Raw genomic sequence first — 23357 nt, 5'->3', positions numbered from 1 at the left:
AAATTGGCTGACAGCTTTCTTGATAACTTTCTTGAATGTCTGAATAGAAACGAAAAGTAGTGACAATGCGTTAGCCTGTTCCAAACGATGTGTTAATGAGCTGCGGCGCCATTGATCTGCTTGCAGGCTCAAATTGGCGCTGCATCACAAGTGGTGAGGCCCACGCATTTTAGCGGATAAGCAATGTACATTTGTCGGAGATCCGCCTTGTTTCTGGCACAGACGTTAGTGCCAGACCTCTTTCAGACCTCTCGTTTCCCTCCTTTGCTCCTCTGCCGCACCAGGCTGCGGTACTTCAGTAAACTGATTCCAATCTTTTTCCGTTTCCCCTCATCTCATTCTGCGTCGCTAATCACGCCGCAGAAGGATAATAACTAACTGAAGCCTTGACATATGTTTAAGTATCGCACAATAAGAAAGGCAATAACACGTACAGGTAGTTACTGAAGATTTTTACAGATATTAAGTTTTGCCGAGAAATTGACTAGCTTCAAAGGAGCATCTGTGATATTCATTTTTGCGAGTATTCTTCTCTAAATGAAGCCGTTCTTTATCCTCAAGAAAACAAATCAAAGGACCGAACATTTCGGCGATCTGTGGTCTCCGTAGATATCATTTTCAAGTGGGATGTTTACTGTAATTTTAAGGTTACCAAAGGTTCTAGCTAGAGGTATGAAAAATTGTACCTTTGATGAGCAAATGAATACGTTTTCCGTATTTTTTGAGAATAAATACATATTTACTATATTGTGGTGTCTTCAAGTTCTATTTCAACCTCCACATTGTTCACGTCACAGAAAAGCTCTTCCAGAACAACATTGTCAGAGCGGCCGAAATTTTTCCAAGTAGAGGAATCTGCTTCTTTGAACTGCCGGAGGTATGGTATAGACTCGCTATCGCCGAGAAGGGATGAAGCTGCAGTTTGTGAAGGGTAATATGAAAATTTTACTTCATTTGAAGGGATTTGAAAATAAATAACAGGAACTGTTACTCCTCAGTATCTGTGACTTCGTTTAAAGCAATTCTTAAGCTTAAAAAGGAAAATCAAATTAAGCAATCGTATGTTTATACAATGCAGGAACTATTACCGTAATTCACCATAGTCCAGTTGAATTTAGTATAATACTTTAGCCCATTTCTAACATTGTACATCACTTTCTGCTCTTCTTTTCCTGGCGCTCTCTTCGTCTTCTTGTGTTCTGGTTTTTCTATCACCTGTGAAAATGATTTCGCGGAGCAAAGTTCCAGTAAAGTACCATATATAGGCACTATTGGTTTACAAATCGATTTACTGAAAGACAACCTCCAAATGATCAGATTCTGATGCTTGTATATCTGTAATTAGTTAGCTAACACTGCCTGAATGGAATTAACGAAGAGAGAATCGTAATTTACAGCAGGTATAAAACTATATTCAGTAATTCAAAATTACTTATAAAGGGACTGAAATTTTAGTAAGGTTCAGCGTGAAGGGATGAATTGTCACGCGTTAAAGTTTTAACAAATCAGCTTAGAGACCTAAAGAAAGTAAACTATGGGCTCAAAAGAGTGTAAACGGGAAAATTTCATGATTTTGTAGGTCTTGTTTCAGTCCTAGAAACTCTTCCTGTAGTTATTTGGGAAAAGTTTGAAATGCAAGTTGGTCTGGTGATTTCAAAAGAACATTCGTACGCAAACTTTTATAACTGCTTGCCTTGAACTTTAAAACGATTCATAGAGACAGTTACCATAATTGCAAAACAATAACTTTATTGCAATTGATTTTCCCGAGTGGGTTTTTCAAAAATCAATTGATTCGGTAAAATGTAGGATCTATCTATTTACAATATAAGAATTGAATATTATTATTAAAAAATCTAATTCAAATATTAAAAGGTCTAACTATTAAAACGTCTACTTTTATATATGGATAATTATATACGCTTTAGGGTGTTAAAATATATTATCATATAAACTACGGTGTTATACAAGCTGCTTCTAAAGAGAAAAACCAATCAATCACTCGGTCGGTTATTCTGTCACTCGGTCAGTTAGTCAGTGGGACATAAAGTCATTCAGACAGACTTTTTCGGCCTTTTAGCCAGCCGTCAGTTTCTCAGTCCACCAAGTAGTCAGTAAGTAAGTCGGCAGATCGATCGGAAAGTCTATAGTCCTTCATTATCTATTGACAATTACTCCCTCACCTACCCCCCTAACGAGTCAAGTAACACAACCAAATTATCAGGACCATAGAGAAGACGCCTATGAATAAATAGCTTTCCAGGTAATTCGCTAAGTTGATGGCACCATTGCTGGTCAATACCTCAAAGATTATTGACACGAACATGCGCATGTTGTTAATAAGTGCCACCATATTCTCCCAGAAGCTAACGAGAACGACTGAGAACCATTTTATTAGGTAACATAGAAAAATAAAGCAATATGAAACTGGCAGAGGAATCCATTCCAAGCAACCCTGGCCAAATCTGTTCGATGCCTCAAAAATCTCCGAGATTAACCATCGGAGATTCTCCAAGATAGCGCAACTATTCTGCCAGTATCTTATGCTAATCAATGTATCAAAGATCATCGAGATGAATATGCGAAGATTGTCCATAATAACAACCACATTCTCCCAGACCCTGGCGAGATAAGCTGAGAGCAGTTCAAGCAGGTAACATGAAAAATTAAGGCAATATGGAGCGAGCAAAGCCAACCATTCCGAGAATCTGTGGGCGATATTGTTCAATACCTCGAATAGCTTTGGGATGAACACGCAGAGATTGTCCAAAATAACAACCACATTCTCCCAAACCCTGACGAGAACGGCTGAGAACAATTCAAGCGGGTAATATGAAACATTAAGGCAATATGAAGCGAGCAAAGCCATCCATTCCATGAAACTGTGGGTGATACAGTTCAATGCCTCAAAGAGCTTTGGGATGAACGTGCGGAGATTGTCCAAAATAACAAACATGTTCTTCCGGGCGCCATCAAGAACGACCGGAAACAATTCAAGCAGGTAATATGAAACATTCAGGCAATATGAAGCGAGCAAAGCCATCCATTGGAAGAAACTGTGGGCGATACTGTTCAATGCCGCAAAGAGCTTTGGGATGAACTTGTGGAGATTGTCCAAAATAACCACCATATTCTCACAGACTCTAAAAAGAACGGCTGAAAACAATTTCAGCAGGTAACATGAAATATTCAGAGAATATGAAGCGAGCGAAGCCATCCATTGGAAGGAACTGTGGGCGATACTGTTCAATACCTTATAGAGCTCCAAGATAAACCAGCTGAGATTCTCCATGGTAGCACGAATATTCTCCTTGAGTTTAAAACTGGTCAATGCCTCGAAGATTGTCGGTCAATGCCTCAAAGATTATCGAGACGAACACGCGGAGATTGTCCATAATAACAGCCATATTCTTGTAGATGTATAGATCATGAGAAGATTCCGTTTTAATCGCGATGCAAACCTTGTTTATTTACCGCTTAAGAAACGTCTACAAATGAACTTTGTAACCTACTTGGCGCTGAACCTAAAAGCACATGGTGCGACCGACATCTGATTGGCTGACGGCGAACACATGATATATCGTCGCCGCAGACTCTAACGAGATGTGTCTCGATGTGTTAGCTGAAGAAACGAAGCGTAGAAACGATTCTTGTTAGGGGTCAGAATATGCAAATTTGTCACTCACTCAGATGTAAATAAATCAATATGTCAACGGCAGACCAATTGATATCGACTTTCCGAAATAATACCGGAACTCGTCAATTAATTAATTAAAGTTACTTATGACTCTGAACGAAGCAAATCTAATACGCTTTAATACGCTATCCAACGCTGTGTTAGTGAAGGATAAAGCCTAACCTAAACGTTTTTATTTAGATTCATTGAGCTCATTCTTGAAAATTAATTCATCATGCAGACCACTTGTTGTATGAATAAAATTCTTTTGTCTTCGGCTCCATCTTGGAATTGGGAACATTGTCGTTTTCCCGGAATCCTAGCCCTCATTTCCATTAAATGTTTAGTTTCAAAACGCGACGAACGATTTCGAGATTGTTTTCTATCTTTTCTGTAATAGAGGCATTTTCTTGAGCCCTCTTTAATCGACGGCTTCATCTCGACTAAATCAAATTGGAAGAGCAGAACTGACTGATAAATCACGCTCGTAGCAGTGTTGAACACTGCACACGCTCTACCTTCAACGCAGTGGTATGGCTTAGGTTTAGGGTTAGAGACTAAGAAGCATATCTTCTCAATTAATTTTTTGTTAATTTTGTGATACGCTTTCCAACACTATGTAGCCTAGCCAACCGTTTTCGTGAAAAATTATTTCACTAAGCAGACAAGCTGTTAGGTTAAAACTGCAGAAACAAGCCATTTCCTTCACCCCACTCGTGTAAGGAGAAAATTGTTGTTTTCTCGGAATTCTGGCTCTGATTTCTATAAAGTGTTCAGTTTCAAAACGTGACAACGATTTCTTGGTCGAGTGAGTTTTCAATGGCATTCGTTTTAAGTCTCTTTACTTTTGACGGCTTCATCTCATCAAAATCGAATTGGAAGAACAGAACTGGCTGATAAATCACGCTTGCGGCCGCTTCGTTGCGGTGAAAGATATCAATGAGGAAGTCGCAGGCATTCCCATTGGACCGAAGAAGAAGAATTATAAAAAGTTGCTCGAGGCAAGTCAGTGCCTGTGAAAGCTATACCAAGGGAGACTGCCATGAAAACGCCATTGCAGTAACCTACACTATGTTTATTACATCTAAAATTCAAGGGAAGAATACGAAAAATCTAAAAATCAAGAAACAGCCGAATGGAGCATTGTGGTCAGTTGTTTTTGGAAAACGATTGTATTTCAGATAAATGTCCACATCTTTATGTTTGCTCGAGTATAGTCCCGAGAATTACTTTGTATTTGGGAGTACTCACGTAATCAGAGTGATTTTTATACTAATATCAATAAAGATTTAGTTTTAAATAAACACGTAAAAAATAGCGATATGAACCGACGTTTCGGAGTCTTCATGACGCCACTGTCAAGGTAAAAGTTAGGACGTGAAAAACGGTCATCTTCTATACCTAAACGCTACCAATACAAACAAGCCAAGGTCCCTGTAGACCTACTGAGGCGTTTCGATGGTTTAAAGAAATGCAAAAGTAAGTTCGATTGCTGAGTACACGAGATATTATTCCTCAGAGACCTAAAACCAACTCTGATCGCGCAATCCGACTCAATCCGTATTATAGTATTTCTGTATTCCAGTCCCGCATTCTTTATCGTGTAAATTTATTGCAGTTATTAATACTCGTAGAATTTATTATCCTAACATTCACCTTGACAATAGCGTCTCGCAGACTCCGAAACGTCGGTTCATATCGCTATTTTTTACGTGTTTATTTTTATACTAAAGTAATAATTACTTCTTGCACATAAGATAATGAAAATCCCTTTGAAAATTACTCCACAGAGCAACGAACAAACAAAATAACAGCTTTTTATTGTCAGTTGCAATACAGTGTTGTACGACTGTAAAAGCACTTCCATTTCAGTCTTATCTTTGTCGTTTGAAAATAAAAATTTCAGCTTTTATGGAGGAGTTTTCTTCCTATTAAGAATCCCACAGCAGTCAGTGGAAGGCCATGTCAGTTGCATTTGACATCAATCATGTGCTGTAAGCTAAACATGAGTAGCCTTTTACGCGTTAAAGTTTTTATCAAACCACGCATCTTTACACAACCGCACGGTTTTGTGAATACATATTTACATAACCACAACAAGTTGCTTGCGGTGAATGATAGAAGCCATCCACGCTTTTCTGAAAGAATAGAATTGATGTAAACAAAGATTTTCATGAACAATGAAAAAGTAAAGAGTAAAAAGAAAGTAAAGGATTGAACATGACTTTTGTGGGTCAATGTTTTTGCAATCGAGTGAAGTCTCAGCAAAGTGTATCGAGCCCATCGTAAATTGAGTGGTATAGAAGCAAGGTTTCGGATTGGAAGTTATTGCTCTCCGTGAATTGAATCTTTTAAGACGCAACCTACCAGTTTAGTAATGAATGATATATTCTGGGTATAACTGGTCGATGTCAAAGACAATAAACATATTTGGCTGCAACACGTCATCCACACAGGAGTCGTAATAAAGGGTATCACCTCCATTCAAAGGTAGCTTGTGGGGCGGTCTTCGATAGCTGGGGTTTCCCTTTACATACGAACCCACGAGGACTTTGGCCACGAACATAAACCGAGACTTATTGGCATCTTCTCTTGCGTAGTTGTGGCTGTAGGATGCTTTCACTGCAAAGTAGCTTCCTTGACCATACTTAGTACCGGTCGCAGTGCCGCTTAAACGCCAATCAAAGTTCTCTTTACAGATAGCCTTTACGGAATCTGGACTGGTTCCATGGAAGAGTCGTTTCTCATTGACTCTCTGTTGATCACCGTTTGCTAGTTGCGTCATGTAGTCTTTTTTCCTGCAAAGAAAGATATGATAATTTATTTAATCTGCGTCACAAGTTTACCAAATGGCTTCTCATTTAATACAGGTTATCCCTGTTATCATGTCTCTACATAATTTGTGGGCAATAACAATCAATCGTTTACTCAAAAAAAAAAAAAGCCATTTTTATTGATTCATCCAGTTAAAACTGAGGGACATCTAATGACATTTCTTGGGTGATGTTCTTTCAAATCTTAATTGTTTTCGATACTAAAGAAAAGACAAATTTGATAGGCTTGTTGATAACAGAGCCTGGTCTCAAACGTTTCGTGCTGCACGCTGTAAAGAAATATTGGAAGGGTAGACGACACCGTTGATGAACAGCCTTCGTTGTACAGTTTTACATCAAAAAATTCAGAAATTCTTCTGGGAAATTATTGTTTGTTATTTGAGAAAAATCGCGTCCAGTGCGGGGAGGGGGGGGGGGAATAATTTATTTTCACCACCTTTCTTCTTTAGATCATCATGAATTCTTGCAGAGAGTTTTTATATGCGTGAGCTCAGGTTTTTCCCTACCTTCGGTATTTTTCCCACATGAAGAGATTCTGGACGCGGTCGATTTTCTTGATCACCATATTACTCATCGACGCTATGAACAGTTGTTCCACCTTTTTGAATTCCCATGAAGATGAGTCTAACGTCACTCGTGTATATGGCTCACTGGCTGGCGTATAGGACCAGTGGCTTGGAACAGGGGATTCGACCGCTCTTTTTTCGGGCTCTTTCATCAATACAGACTCCTTGGAGGGAACCCTAACCGATGTGAAAATCAAAGAAATTGACTGTAAAAAAAAACAACAACAACAACAAACAAAAACAAGAAAAAAAAAACGACCGCAGCCCGTTTATTCCGTACCAGAGATGCTCCCGCTGTTGCTTCCTCGAAAGAATAACTAACTTGACTTCTTGATATACAATCAATGTCCCCGTTCATGAAAAACGATGAAGATATATCGTTTGTATTTAGTAGCTAAATTTAAATGCCGAACAGGGAAAATATTTGCTCTGACAAGGTTAAGGTCATCACCTACACATGAACGCAGCCAAGTGCGTGCATCGTGACCGAGCACATGGTGTTTTGCCTTCTGGCCCATGCTAATGCAGTCAAGGAGCATTTACCATTTGACAGTGCCTCTTTTTTTTTTCTTTCCCTCTTCTTTTCGCTGGTTTCCTGCGGGGCCATTTTGCTTTTACCGGCCAACTCGTGTCATCCCACACGATCCACATAGAATAGAATTTTGTTTACCATTTTTCAATATAAGTGCAAAGAGAGCCATACGGCTTATATGATAATATTTCTCAACATATAACTCTTACGTAGCCGCGCGCTCAACCCTTGAAAAAACCTCAATAAAAGCTGACGCGCGTTTTCGGTTCGGAAAAAGAAGACCGGCCCGCAGCCGCACGGTTCTTTGGCATCCAAACGAGAAAACTAATTTTCTGGATGTGAACATAAAATAAAGGAAATGAGAGAGGAAGCCGTGGTTTTTGATGAATTGTGAGTTCTTGTCCACACTCGAAGAACCAAAGGAACAATTTTCACCGTAAAATACTTTTCTTTGTTGCTGTTCATGGTACTTGGTCCGTAAGTCGTGACTTCGCGCCAAACATTTTTCCGTCCGGTCCTCCCGCTTGGTCGGTATGAGCTACTACATAATCTGCATTGCCGTTGCTGAGTACGGTATCACGAAATCTCGTATATTTTGCTTCATCATTCAATCATTATAATCTGTGAACAAGACATCTTACCTTTTAAAGAAGGTCATTTCTTCAGGTGATATAAGTCTTTCTGGTCTTCGTTTTACCTTTCTTTTGGTACCGTACTGCATGTTTATTTGGTGCATGCCTTTCTCTGAATGAAAGACTAAGTAGTACTTATGAGCTTTGACTTTGAAATTGAACGTATAGTCTGTCTCATTTCGCTTCAGCCCTTTAACGAAAGCTTGCTCTATCAGTTCTTGTAGATTTCTTCCCTTAAAAACAAAATGTGAGTCGATATTAATGCGGATCGACTAACACTGTCGAGTAGGATGTAGCTAGTTCTCTTAAGGAAATGACATCTCATTTGTTGATTTTATAGAATTCTAGTGGGTGCCATAATGCGATATTTTTAATAGAGTTTTTCAATTGCTCAAACAGGCAGCCATCATGCAATACTACTCGAATTTATCTTTAATCGGTTTTACAGGAATTATGATTTAAACTTCAGATACATTTGAGAGATAATTCATAAGGGAGAAATACCAAATACTTTGTATCTTTTAAGAAGAGTTTTGCGATTATGATAGCTTGTAAAATACGAAGTGAAATGAGAAAGTAATCTCTAGCGATGAGGAGGACGATGAAAGGAAACAATATAAAACCTGACATATGAATGTTCTGGGCTCTCTAAGATTTCAAACACAGTCTAAAGATACACTATAAAAGTAAAGTTTACCAAGTGGTCCTTCTCGTACATACACCAAACGCCGCCATTATCTTCCCAGTACCATTTCCAGTTCGTGGAGAGAGGGTGACTTGGGTTTGTGGAGCAAGGTGGAGTGGCAAAGCGCCTTAATTTTCCAGAGCCATAGCCTGCAGTGCAAATTCCTGCCGTTGGTTTTATTGACAAGGTCATGCTGTTGACGTCGATTGAGACTTCACATTCCCATGGTGGCAGAGTCTTTCCATCACTACGAATTATCATAAAGGGGGAAAATAAAAGATTATTTTGGTATTACCAGAATACTTTACACCTGTTGAGAGAAGTAGGAGTGTAAGCTGTGGCACTCATTTGCAGTATAAGTCTCCACAAAACGCAAAGCTGTGAGAATTTTCTATTGGATTAACACACTGCTGCACTTCACCATGCACTCCCACATTGGGAAAACTTTGGTTTCTGGTCAGAGGGGAGGGGGTTGGAGGGAGGGGAGCTATGTACCGACTTCCTCTGGATCCCCGCCCCCAGTATTGTCACATTATGTAACTAACTCGTCAAAGTGACCAATCACAATTACCAAATACTACGTGCGCGTTATAATCCAGAATTTTTATTTGCCCCTCACCACTTATATATGATACATTACTCGTGGTTTTAACCTTCGGATATTTCACTTACCTCTATTCACGCACGTTACTTACAATACAATACCCTATTTCACTTACGCATACGTGTTACGGCCCAAGGACGATCGCATTAGAAAAAGAACCTACCTTGCAATTGCTTGGGCTAGGTTCAATTTAACTGGTCCCTCTACGTTCACGTCACAGTACAGCTTTTCTAACGCTAAGTTGTCTTTCTCACTGAAGCTTTTCCATTCAACTCCACTGGATACATTATATTGCCAATGATAAGGCAGAAAACAATGATGCTCTGGGCATTTTGTTCCTTCCGAGCATTTTCTGAGGAGAAATTTTAGGCAAATGGGCACAGCTGGGCTTTCCTCGTGAATGTGACCTGCTTCTAAAGAGACAAACCAATTAATCACTCAGTCAGCTATTCAGTCACTCGGTCAGTCGAGCACTAAGTCAATCAGACAGACTTTTTTTGGCCTTTTAGACAGCCGTCAATTTCTCAGTCACAAGGTCGGTCTGTCAGTCCACCAGATAGTCAGTAAGTAATTCGGCAAATCGGTCGGAAAGTCTGCAAGTCTTACAATATCAGTCGACAATCAGTCCCTCAGTCACTTACCCCCTAACGATTCCTTACGAAGTACAGCCCTGAAGCAACACCGCCAAATTATCACGGCCCCACACAACACGCCCAAGAGCGAAAAGTTTCCCCAGTAATTCGTTAAGTTGATGGCACCATTTGAGAACGATTTAGGCAGGTAAGACGGAACAGTTTGGACACATGGAGCGAGCAAATTGATCCATCCTAAGCAACCATGGGTAACACTGGTCAATGCCGCAGAGATCTTCGAGATGAACAAGCAGAGATTCTCCCAGTAGCTTATGCTGGTCAATACCGCAAAGATTATTGACAAGAACATGCGCATGTTGTTCATTAATGCCGTCGTATTCTCCCAAATGCTGACGAGAACGACTGAGAACCATTCAAGTAGGTAACATAAAGAAATAGAGCAATAGGAAACTAGCAGAACAATCCATTCTGAGCAACCGTGGGCAAACCTGTTCGATGCCTCAAAGATCTCGGAGATTAACCATCGAAGATTCTCCAAAATTGCACAACTATTCTCCCAATATCTTATGCTAATCAGTGTATCAAAGAATATCGAGACGAACATGCGGAGATTGTCCATAATAACAACCATATTCTCCCAAACCCTGACGAGAACGGCTGAGAACAATTCAGCTAGGTAAGATGAAAAAGTAAGGCAATATGAAGAGGACACAGCGATATATTCCAAGCAGCCGTGGACAAAACTGTTCAATGCCTCAAAAAACTTTAGGATGAACATGTGGAGATTGTCCAAAATAACAAACATACTCTCCCGGACGCAGACAAGAACGACTGAAAACAACTCAAGCAGGTAATACGAAACATTCAGGCCATGTGAAGCGAGCAAAGCCATCCATTCCAAGAAACTGTGAGCGATACCGTGCAATGCCTCGAAGAGCTTTAGGATAAACATGCGGAGATTGTCCAAAATAACAACCATATTCTCCCGGACGCTAACAAGAACGACTGAAAACAACTCAAGCAGGTAATATGAAACACTTAGGCAATATGAAGCAAGCAAAGCCAACCATTCCAAGAATCTGTGGGCGATACTGTTCAATGCCTCAAAGAGTTTTGGGATGAACATGCGGAGATTGTCCAAAATAACAAACATACTCTCCTGGACGCTGACACGGACGACTGAAAACAATTCAAGCAGGTAACATGAAACATTCAGGCAATATGAAGCGAGCAAACGCATCCATTCCAAGAAACAATGAGCGATACCGTTCAATGCCTCGAAGAGCTTTAGGATAAACATGCGGAGATTGTCCAAAATAACAACCATATTCTCCCGGACGCTAACAAGAACGACTGAAAACAACTCAAGCAGGTAATATGAAACACTTAGGCAATATGAACCGAGCAAAGCCAACCATTCCAAGAATCTGTGGGCGATACTGTTCAATGCCTCAAAGAGTTTTGGGATGAACATGCGGAGATTGTCCAAAATAACAATCATACTTTTCCAGACACTAAAAAGAACGACTGAGAACAATTTAAGCAGGTAACATGAAACAGTTAGGCCGTATGAAGCGAGCAAAGCCATCCATTCTAAGAAACTGTGGACGATACTGTTCAATGCCTCGAAGACCTTCGAGATAAACCAGCAGACGTTCTCCATTATAACACAGATATTATCCGAGAGTTTAAAACTGGTTAATGCCCCAAAGTTCATCGAGACGTATACGCGGAAATTGTCCATAGTAAGGACCATATTCTTCCAGACGCTAACGAGATATGTCTCAGTTAAATGAAGAAGATGTGTACACATCGACAAAACAGAGTGCCGTGAAGGAAAGACGCTTGCATTTGTAACAGTAAAAGTCAACAAAATGACAACAATTAATATCGCCATCATTTTTGCTTTACAACGTCCGCTCAAACGATCCATTTTTCGAATTATGATCCAAGTTTCGGCACTGCATACGGAAAAACTGGAATCGAAGTGTCTCTTGGCCTCTTTCACACCTATGTAGACATTACTACAGAGAAACCTCGTGGCATGTTTGCCCCAAAGCATCACCATCTTCATTATGCCGCACAAAAAACACAGTTGCCCAAAACTTCTCCAGTCGATTCTTAAATTTAAGGCCCAATCTAAGAAAGATATAATTAGGTAACGCAGAAAAGTAAACACGCCATTTAAAGCGAAAACCATAATGGGCTTTAAGCAATATATGGCAACTGTTATCGACCCCACAAAGATTTTCGAGATGCAATGGAAGACATACTTAGAAGTAACCCACAAGTTCATCAAAATCATATCTGCGCCTTTCACTATTGCCACAAACGCAAAACATAGGAGGGAACTCAAATATCCACATAACAACCAGAAATAAGATCGTACATGAAATAACGTCTCGACTGCCACTATAATCATGAACAGTATGACGGCAATTTTTATCACCGCAACTGCTGCCTTACCAACCGAAGAATGTTGGCTCAAGCGATTCATCTTGACGTAAATGTTCCTTGCTTCGATCCAGATGATGGTACATAACGAATCAAAGAGCCTCTTGGCCTGTTCACTGATTGCATTTGAAACCTTGCCACGCAAGGCATTCTGTTCAACACTTCCGCAGTGTCTTTTCGAGTTGTGGTTGTATATACCAGACATTTTATATCTAAGAATTTCGCTCAATACCAACAGCAGGATCGCATATCTTCTAAATTTCGTTTTCCGTTTCGAACGTTCCTCGTAAGTTGTAAAAGCTAAGCTAAGCCGGAAGTGGCGATTGCGTGATCTTTGACGAGGTGAGGTTAAAAATTTCTGTTTCGTATCATTAAATTGTGTCAAAATTCAAAATTCGAAATTACGAGTGGAATAATACAGGCCGGAAGTGGCTATTGTGTGATTTTTCACAAGGGTGACTCGTTCTCCTGAAAAATCACGCAATTCAGTTTCGTTTCAATAAAATGTGCCAGTAGAGAGAAATAACGGCACGGACGTATGTTTGAAACAGGAAGTTTATTTATGTTTTCCTTCACGTTTTTCACTGTTCATTTGCTTGAGATCTTGAATGATATTTTCTCTTGAGTTCTTTGGATTTTTTCTGCTTGCAGCGTTGAAACAAGGAATATTGAAATGACTGGCTGAGGGCAATGTGCACCGAAAGCAGTTGTCATCGACTTTCGGTCTCTGTCAGAGGTAAAAAAAGCTATTTTCCTTTTGGAAGGATCATATGACTAGGATGTTTGATGGCTAGCGAAGAATGCTGTTCAAAATTTAAACTGACCCTAAAAAAATGTTTTAACCAGATTTTTGTCGTTACTATTTGTGACCAGTCTTGCTCTGCTTCCTGTCATTCAAATGTACAGTGTGGAACAGAGAAGTGAGCTACAATTGCATTTTGAAATTAGATTCAGTGCGCGTCTTTCAAACACAATACTTGGCACGTGCGTATTAGACAAAACAAACTGTGAATGACAATATATGATAATGTCATCTGAATTCAATTGAGTCTGATTATTTCTAAAAATAGGGAATTACTCTGCGCTATCGATGGAAGAAAAAAGTGAAAATTATTTTTTGGGCGGCTTAGGGCCAGTCTTTTATTTTGAAACCAAAACTGTGTTGTAAATAGTAAAAAGAATTATTTTGCGACGCAAGGACAGGAAAAAAGGTATAAATTTAAAATAAGTTTTAGTTCCCTGGAGTAGATATTTCTTCCTTTTTATTTCATTATATATTTTTTCAGCCGTAAAACAATCTAAGTTATCTCCCTTCCCTCCCGAATAAAACAAAAATACGATGAAAGAAAAAAAGAAAGAAAGTTGTATCCCCACCCTAGTCCTGTTAGGAAAGTGTTGTCGTTTTCTCGGAATTCTCGCCCTCGATTCCATGAAGTTTTCATTTCAATGCCAATATGGCGGATGATGTTTTGGTTGAGAAAGTTTTCAATTTTATTTGCGGTAGTGGCGGATTTGTGGAGTTACCTCTACTTTTGAAGGATTCATCGCCTTTGAAAAACATAAAATCAAACTTGGAAGCGAAGAACTGGCTGACAAATCATGGCCGTGGCCGCTTTGTTGAGGTGAAAGATATAAATGATGAAGTCATAGGTGTTCGCGTTGAGCTGAAAAAGAAAATTTGTCAACAATATCTTGCACGGGGTTCATGCAGGAGAGCGAAGGGTTCGTGTAAATTCTGGCACATTTGTAAAAGCTTTATCGAGGGAAAGTGCGAAGGAGACTGCCGTCGTTCGCACGATTTTCTCGACAACGACAACGAAGCGAAGACCAAAGACCTAAATATCGAGAAGCACCCGAATGGCACACAACGGAACATCATTGCCTGGAGTCTACCACAGGTTTGTCAGTTGTATTTGAGAGATGAATGTAAATCGGAAAAATGTCCATATCTTCATATTTGCCCGAATGTAGTGCGACAATTGCCATGCAGTTGTAGTTTATCGCATAATTTGACTGAACTTAACAACAAGAAAATACTGAAGCAGTATGACCTTGTGCCACATCAGTCGATGAAAACTGCTTTTGTTTGTAGCAGTATTTTAATCATGAACGAGCAGAGGTATTTTGGCAAAGGTAAATTCACAAGTGATGATACAACCGTTGAAAAGGCCTCACTTAAAAATAACGCAAACGAAAACAGCTCACAGCTTGGGGCAAGCCAAGAGCCGAACTCGAGTGGAACAAAAGGTTTTCATGTGAGCTCAAAATGCAAAGAGTTTCTTAATGATGATATGGAGGCGAGTTCGAAGAAGAATGAACCGAAACCCGGTCACTCGAAGGCAAAGAAAGAGCAAAAACAGAAGTGTATACCAAAATACGTCAACAATTTGGCGAGTTGTGCAAATGCCTCAGCAAGCTCTCAGAAAAATCCCGGGTTTCTAAATATACACGAAGAGGAAGAAGAGGGCCACTCGGACTCATCTTCAGAAGACAACAAACCCTGTTCTAAAAGTTTCCTCTCTGCTAATCAAGAAGAATCGATTCATCAGATTCCAGAGTCGAAAATAAGTCATGAAAAGGCTGGTAACAATGTCAAATTTCGTCATCCTAAACTCGTGTCAAATAAGAAACCTGAAGCGGATCCGTGTACCTCAAATGGCGCAGCCAAAGCTGGTGTTGTTGATGATGACCCGCCTGTTTTGCCCGTTGATGATATCGGAAACGATTTTGTGAAGAATTGGGTCCTGGGTGTTGATGATTGTTCCTCTGAGTCCAGTCAAAGCCTTGGAAACTCTCAAATTGAAGAAAAACCAGCGGAACGCAAGCGAAAGTCATCCATATCAAGTTCATGTAGCTCTGTTCCGGATCCACAAAAGAATACACCCTCTAAGAAGGCTGTCTTTGACTGCATTCTGAAAGAATACAATGGTACTGTCTCCTTTCTTGATATCTCGAAAAGAAAAGACTTGTTTCCTGAACGATGTGGAGATATTGCAGCGTGGTTTATAGCAAGGAAAGAAAGCTTTCTGCTTAGGGAAAGTAAAGACGGAACACTGAAAGTGGAAGTTCTTTGTAAACGAGCAAAATTATGTTTTAACCAGGATCATTGCTCCAAAGTGGGTTGCCCTTATCTACACGTGTGCCGAGATTACATCGCTGGTTTTTGTAGATTTGGCGGTAGATGCCAAAGAAACCATAGTTTTGAATACGATGAAAGCAGAATGCACATTTCTAAACTTAAATTATCTGGGTTTAGCGAAGAACAGCTGCGTAAACTCGTTCAGCTGTCAATACCCCAAGTATGTCTGGACTATAATGAAGGACACTGTGTACTCGGAGAGAGTTGTTGGCAAATGCATATTTGCAAGGATATGATAAAGAAGAAGTGTTCAGATCGAGTCATTTGCAGTCTCAAGCATGAAGAAGCATTGTTGACGGCTCAAGCAAACACTGTGCTAAGTAGATATGGCCTGAAAGTCTGGGATGACAACGTTCAACCGATTTTGCGAACCCTTCTCATCTGCGAGAGAAAATCTTCAGTTGACTCTACACCCCTTTTAAAAGACACTGTTTTAACAGCAGCTAGTCTGACATCATCGAGCAGTGCAGTGGGCAGCCGAAAAGAGAAAAACCCGAGTGGTGCTATTCCTTATTCACTTGCATCCGTTTCTGTAGCCAGAACACCCAGCACTGTTTCAACGCCAAGTGGTTCGAGGACGTCAGAGGGAGCAGCTGGCGGCACAAAAGTGAGCGATCAGAATAGAAGTCCAATTCCTTTTACAGGTGCCGTTGTGAACAACAGTGAAGCATCCGAACGAAAAGTCTTTGAGTGCTTGTGCAAAGAATACAACTGCTCAGTTTCGTTTTCAGTGATTTCTAAACGCACTGATTTGTTCACTGCCGGATTCAAAGACGTGGAGTCTTGGTTTCGAAGAAGAACTGGGAGCTTTTTGATCTTAGAAAACCCAGATGGGGCAATTACAGAAGTTAGTGCCTTTTCCGCAAAGGTTCGACTCTGCTTCAGTTACAACGCCCCCAATGGAACTTGTGCAAAAGACAACTGCTCATTCCTGCACGTCTGCAGAGATTATATCACTGACTCCTGCGCCAACGGAGCAACATGCCCACGGAACCATCAATTCCGCAACGAGAAGGATAAGGCTTTGCTGTCTAAGATCAACCTCGACAAGTTCACAGACGAGCAACTTCGCCGGCTTGTGCTGTTTTCGTCACCACTGATTTGCGTAGAGTACAACGATGGTATTTGTGATCGTGGCGATGCTTGTCCTAGAATTCACATGTGTGGCAACCACTTGAAAAAGTGCTCCCGAGAAAGACATGGTTGTATCTTAGAGCATGAATCCGCCATGACCACTGACCACACCAAAGCAGTTCTCGAGCGTTATCGTATGGACTACTTAAAACCAGGCGCAGCAAAGAAGGCTATTTTGCTTTTTGACGACTTGGCACAAAGTAGAGAAGCAGGTATGTTTCACTAAGAAAGCATACTGGTTTCAGATTGTGCTCATGTATCCAGCAATATTTGTGATAAAGTATAGGTACAAAATTAAAGTTGCTTTGATTTTATTCGGGAAGCTTTTTTTTAATTTTATTTTTATTTTATTTTATAAACTAGGGTTTTAAAACTAATGTCTTTGGTCATAATTGGACAATACAAAGGTGTTTTGTTAGGATTAATCGATGATTCTGTGGCACTATCAGTCCCTAAATATGCTCAATTTCGTTTGCTCTCCCTATAGAGGTAAATGAAAAGTGATTCTTTTTTTTCCAAGGATAACGAAAAACGTGTCTTTCTCCCTCAGTCACACTGCTGTTTTTATCGTTGTCAGGTCATGTTCACACTGATCAACCAGATGCATATATCTGTTCAGATTTCCTTCTGGGAAAGTGTAAAAAGGGCATCAAGTGTTCTGAGCACCACTGCTCGTTGCCTTACCACTGGCAATACAGAGTCGAGAATAAAGGAGTCTGGAAGAGTTTTAGTGAGACTGACAACGAGAAGGTGGAGAAACTTTACTGTGACGCAATGATGAATGATTGCTCAGCCACTGGCTTCAAGCTGTCTTTCAAAAGGTAAGCCAAGGAGAGTCGTGTTTGAATACAGAGTATTTTGTAGAGGCAAACATAAATTGTTTATACAAGCTCAAGTCTAAAATTATGGGTTTACAAGCTCACTTCTTTGTAACCTCGATATTCCCTTATTCGTTGCTATCTGTTCTGGTAAATTGTGTTGTAATAATTTCTCATGATTAATTTATATGTATGGTTCTTTTTGAACCTCATTTATTCACAAGACCTTTGTAGACAAGCCCCTCAAGTTTAGATTACGATTGATGATCTGGTTTAGATCATCTTTCAGAAAGTGTTCTATTCTTGATGTAAATTCCTTATTAAAAGAAGCCCGCAATGAGGAATTTAACTTGATAAATAATGTACCCAAAATTTCATGATACTGAATTGGCACACAGATCGTAGTTAACTTAAAAATTTTTTTTTTTAAGTCATGGATTCCCTCTCTTGGATGAAGAGTATACCGTGCAGTTCCTGTTTGAAAATGAGCTGATGCTTGTGCAGACAGATTTTGAAGTCGTCGCAGACATTAGGCGGCTGTCCACAGAACCCTCCATCAATAATCCCGTTAATCCTTTGGCTGCTGTGTGGACTTGGTACTGGAAGGACGAAAATGGCATGTGGCTCGCGTATGGCTCAGACTACCTGGTAAGATTTTATGTGAGGTGCCATTTCTGGGTAACTATTACAAACATGTTTTAAAGAAGAAATAACAAGTAAAGGTAGTAATTAGCCATGCTTTTTAAGCCTCATGTTATGTTAGGAAACTGTTAAGTCATGGACGCGTTAATAAGCAAACGTTATTTCGTTCAAGTCATTTGAAAAAAAAATGAAAACAGTTAAACAAGCAGTAAACACAATCAGAAAGCAGTAGATGAATTCATTGGAAATTTTTGTATATTTTCAGGGGAATGATCTTCAGCGACCCATAGAAGAGGCATTCTTATCCACCACATATTGCCATAAGTTTAAAATTGCCGAGCAAGATTATGTACTGGATTTCCATAAAATGGAACAAGAAAACTTGAGGTATGGCACTAAACGACAAGTAAGGAGAAGACCTGGAGATTTTAGATCAGGCGCAGACATCCTGGAGATTCGAAGGTAATTTGAAGTGACAGTCAAAACTTTCCGCAACGGCCACTTCTGAGGCAAAGAAATTTAGAAAGGGTGCAACACAGCACATTTTTTGTAAGAAGGGTCGAACTACATTTCTGAAGTTGTTAACATGTTTATTGCAGCATATTAATACGTAACACACTCAAAGTAATGTACTGAAAAGAAAGGAAACATTAATACACCAAAGGATTGAAGCACACTGTTTTATCACATTTTAAATACTTACTGCATGAAGAGAGCGATATGACCTTTCGGGGAGTAAGCCATGTTGCGCTGGTCAGGTGAGGGGTCAAACTTAGAGCTATCAATCTGGAGAATGTGGCAAAGCCAGGAACGCCAGGATATTGGAATATCTCGGAGCACTAGACTGTATCGAAACAGTCGCAGCTTGACTTAACAAAATGCTCTTTCTGGCAAAACGGAGTGCAAAATGGTGCGATAGTAGTGGTGGAACTCCCCAAAAAACTAAGGAAGTTTGGGTCAGGTTACAGATAACTTTAAAATTTTGGTAGGTACATTAATTGCGCTTGAGTGTTTTTTTTTTATGTCTGTCTTGCTTAAGTATTTTTTTCAATTTTTCTCGCCCAAGGTCATCCAGGAAGGGAAAACCGATTACAAATGTATCAAATACTGAAAGGCCTAGCAACTGGGCTTCTATGCCATCTACTAAGCAGTACACACGTGTCACGTTAAGCACTGTATCATCTGAGTACAAAGAAGTGGAGAGGTTATTTAAAAGTTCAATCGAAAAAAGGGTCGTTATCCGTAGAATCCAGCGTGTGCAAAACTCTTTCATGTGGGGAAAGTATCAAAGGTATTATTTATATATTTATATATATGTAGGAAATCTTTGTTTCGATTTTTCCGTCTTACAGTGCTCGATACATAAAAATAGAGCGTGATATGTACTGTGTTAGCGGGAAAAAACAAGGGGACTACGCTTTCATCCCGAAAAGCCTGTTTAGTTATTAAAATCTCTCTTCAGGGGATTTTAAAATCCCCTGAAAAGTGATTTGAGTCAAAATCAACTTTTTGTGCTATATTACTTCAACGTTTTCGTAAATAATAGAAAAGCTATTCACCTCAGTGTTGGTGGATTGTTTGAAACATTCTTATGTTGAAACATACTCTATCCTTCCATGGAAATGGTCGTAATTGGGTATACGTAAAACGCTCTTTACCTGAAACCTTGTTTTTGTTTGTTTTTGAAAGGAAAAAGGAAAATTTGTTGACGATCAAGACAGGCGGTCACAAGTTTTCCCCCTTGAACGAAAAGAGGTTGTTCCACGGAACCAGCCCCGATGCTGTAGAGGCCATTTGTAAACAAAACTTTGACTGGCGCTTAAACGGAAAGAACGCCACTGTTTATGGTGAAGGAAGTTATTTCGCTGTAAATGCCTCCTACAGCGATGCTTATGCAAAGAAAGACACAAATTCGTCTCAATTCATATTCTTAGTCAAAGTCCTTGTTGGAACTTACACCAAAGGCGACTCCAGCTATCGAAGACCGCCTCCAAAACAACCATCCAATCCTTCGAGTGACCTGTACGACTCTTGTGTGGACGACGAGTACAATCCAACCATATTTGTGGTGTTTGACACCGATCAGTTCTATCCAGAGTACATCATTGAGTATTCTGATGAAAGTAGAAGGTATTCCGGAGCTCGCGGAGCTGGCCCTCAGACAGGAGCGCATGCAGTACCTTCTTATAGCCGAGCTGCCCCATCTACCAGCTCCTTTAATCCCACAAGTGGTTATTACTCATATAGTAGTGTGGCATCGAGTAGTTATGGCTCAGCCTCTAACAGCTCGTCTAGTACACCGTACCGCAGCACAGGTACAAGCTACTATTCAGGTACGGCGAGCTCTCATAATACAACATATTCATCGCACATCTCAAGCACAGGAACACCAAGAAATTATTCTTCATCAACGAATACTTCTAATGTGTCACACCACAGTTCAACTCCTAGCAGCTCCTCGAAATCTTCCAAAGAGAGCAAGTGCTTGGTAATGTGACTTCAAAGAAGGAGAGAGTGTGTCTGTGTTTCGTACTAATGATGGATAATGCTATATTTGTTGAAGTAGGTTTTTGTAAAGGAGTTTCTGAATCTAGGAGCACTAACTGCAGATGTAAATTTCTTCGAAAAGTTCACCGCAGTTTTCAAGCATACACGTAATTGATTTGAGGACTGTTAAGTGGAAGTTACTTATGCTTTTCGGTGTCTGCCTTTATGACGTATGATTCAAATAGTTTCACATGTGGTGATGTAACTTCCTTTCCTACTAAGCTATTCAACAATTCTCTAAGTATGTAAACGGTTCAGTCGTATGATATGTGGATTTGTTTCTAGGTGCCGTTTTAAAAATTCTTTATCGTTCACCAATGCCACTAGTGAACGTGGATCGAAAATTGATGTGCAGATAGTGTCTTTGTAAAATGCAGCGGAGACAGCAACCTCCTGCATTATGGATATTTGATCGCCCGATAGAAAAAAGTCCTGTTCGAAAACACGAAAAAAACAAGACAAAATTCAATCACACACTGAAGTGCAAAAAAAAAGAAAAAATAAATAAATAAATAAATAGAAACAACGGCAAACGAGAAAAAACTCTGAAAACAAGAACAAACTCAAGTTTAGAAGCAAAACAAAAAGTTAACAAACGAGACAAACAAAAGAAGAGAAGCGCAGAAAGCTGGGAGTTAAACTCTTTAGAAGAGATAGGTGGGTTTGAGCTATTAGTTTGATCTCATTATATTCTTTTTTTTTTCTTAGAAATTACGTAAAAATGCTTTACAGTTAAATGAATAGACGGGGTCGGGCACCTGTCTTTATCCCTGTTATCGTCAATTTAAATCATGCAATGATTCATGCGAGGGGGCAAGAAATAAGCAATATCTCACAAGTAGCAGAGTGTAGGGAATATGAGCAAACAATACTTCTACGTCAGTGAATCATCGCATGATCTGAAATAGATGGTAGCAAGGATCTAAACACGTTATCCAAGTACATATATCATTATTCACTGAGAGACTTCCCTGAATCGAAAAAGCTCTCTAGTCATATAGACTTATCGCTTAACTTGTGGTGGTTTAAGCGGTTAGAAATACGGTTGTTAATGATCGTTTCGTCATTGACAAGCTAAGACCAGCGTTAAGCTCAGGTACTTTATTCTTCAGAAAATGAAAACATGAATGAGAACAATGATGATGATAACGCGATAACGATGATGAGAATTACAGTGGTAGATGATTGTAATGATGATTAAAAAAAATCAAATCAAAAAAATTCTTGATCAAAAAAGGAACAATAAGAGCAAAAACAATGATGATGATGATGATGATGACGATGACGGTGACAGTGACGATGACCTCGAAGACTATGATAACGATGATGATAATGATGAGGTCGATGAGGATAACGTTGAGGATGACGAGGACGCTGACGATATCGATGACGATGACGATAAAAATGATGACGATGACGATAAAAATGATGACGATGACGATAAAAATGATGACGATGACAATGACGTTGGTAATGAAAGATGTTAACGTTAATAATGTGAAATGAAACAAACAAGAAATAACATCAACTCAAAGAATGGTTTTGTATCCTCTATGAAAAAACTAAAGCGTTACTTTTCTCTGTCAAGGAAACCACACATCGTATTAACGCGGTTCTTAGCCCCACGATATTTTCAAAACAACTTACATACGTCGTCGTGGTCAGATAGAATTGTATTTGATATACCCTTCAAATTACCTTCGCCTTGCCGAAATAGAAAAGTCGTATTTGCGTGAGTGTTTCCTTCTATAGTGCAAACGGGTGTTAGAAAACACATCCAGTGGCACCATAGCTTGTTAAGCTAGTCCGTTTAACACAATTACTCTGATTTTTTAAATACTGTCCGAAGAGTATTCAACCCAAAAGTTGTGAAGTGTAATGCCGAATTCAATGTTTTTCAGAATTATGTTAAATTTGTTTGCCATGAGCGTGGGCAGTTTACTGAGATGTATTATGAAATACCTTTGATTCGTTATGTGCACAGTTAAAGGGCCTAAAAATGGGAGTTAAATTAAGTTATTCTTGCAATTGAAATAAGTGTGGACTGATGTAAAATTATTGAGCTCAAATAAATAATTCAAGGATTACACAATGCTTCTTCTTTTGTTCATTCATTCATCGATCTTTGAAATTATTACGCATCTTAAACTGCTTACCTACCTGGTTGAGTTTGGAGTTGCCCTATAGGGAAGATATTCAAACTTCTGAAAAGACTGAAAACGTAATATTCCGTCCAAACATATTACCCTATTTATTTGCTTATTTTGCGGCGACATAAGTGCGCAATTTAGACCTCATTCATAAATGGCGGCCAATCTTTAATTTATGTAAATTTACGTTTCTGGTCTTGACAGCAAGTTTGAAAACAAAGTAATTTCCACGTTAAAGCTAGGCTAGGGAGTTAATTTGCATGTATGTACAAAAGAGAGAGGGCTAGGTTCACACGCACACGCACGCAAACAAAAAGGTCTGTTATCAATTATATCTGAGAGGATTGCATG

General features: G+C 39.5%; 2 protein-coding genes across 3 annotated transcripts; one reads left to right on the top strand and one right to left on the bottom strand.

The window, feature by feature from the left end:
- Window positions 1–5479: 5479 nt before the first annotated feature.
- Window positions 5480–12903, bottom strand: LOC113665232 (uncharacterized). 2 transcript variants are annotated; one of them, XM_089205469.1, is made up of 7 exons: window positions 10171–12903; window positions 9693–9942; window positions 8938–9172; window positions 8250–8473; window positions 7017–7253; window positions 6044–6474; window positions 5480–5814 (listed from the first exon to the last, which is right to left on the bottom strand). In XM_089205469.1, exons 1-6 carry the CDS (start codon window positions 12779–12781, stop codon window positions 6048–6050), a joined length of 3984 nt encoding a protein of 1327 aa, XP_089061595.1. In that variant the 5' UTR covers window positions 12782–12903; the 3' UTR covers window positions 5480–5814; window positions 6044–6047. The 2 variants fall into 2 exon arrangements, with proteins under 2 accessions (XP_089061595.1, XP_089061594.1); XM_089205468.1 differs by having other exon boundaries at window positions 5480–6474.
- Window positions 12904–12937: 34 nt separating this feature from the next.
- On the top strand, window positions 12938–22943 carry LOC113665229 (uncharacterized). The gene is made up of 6 exons (XM_027180898.2): window positions 12938–17061; window positions 17427–17670; window positions 18099–18315; window positions 18575–18771; window positions 19376–19600; window positions 19999–22943. The coding sequence occupies exons 1-6, from the start codon at window positions 14031–14033 to the stop codon at window positions 20804–20806; spliced, it is 4722 nt and encodes a 1573-aa protein (XP_027036699.2). The 5' UTR covers window positions 12938–14030; the 3' UTR covers window positions 20807–22943.
- The last annotated feature ends 414 nt before the right edge of the window (window positions 22944–23357 follow it).

The sequence above is a fragment of the Pocillopora damicornis genome, chromosome 4 (assembly GCF_964200805.1).
Source record: "Pocillopora damicornis chromosome 4, jaPocDami1.2, whole genome shotgun sequence".
NCBI lineage: Eukaryota > Metazoa > Cnidaria > Anthozoa > Scleractinia > Pocilloporidae > Pocillopora > Pocillopora damicornis.
This window is presented reverse-complemented; position numbering and strand designations above follow the sequence as displayed.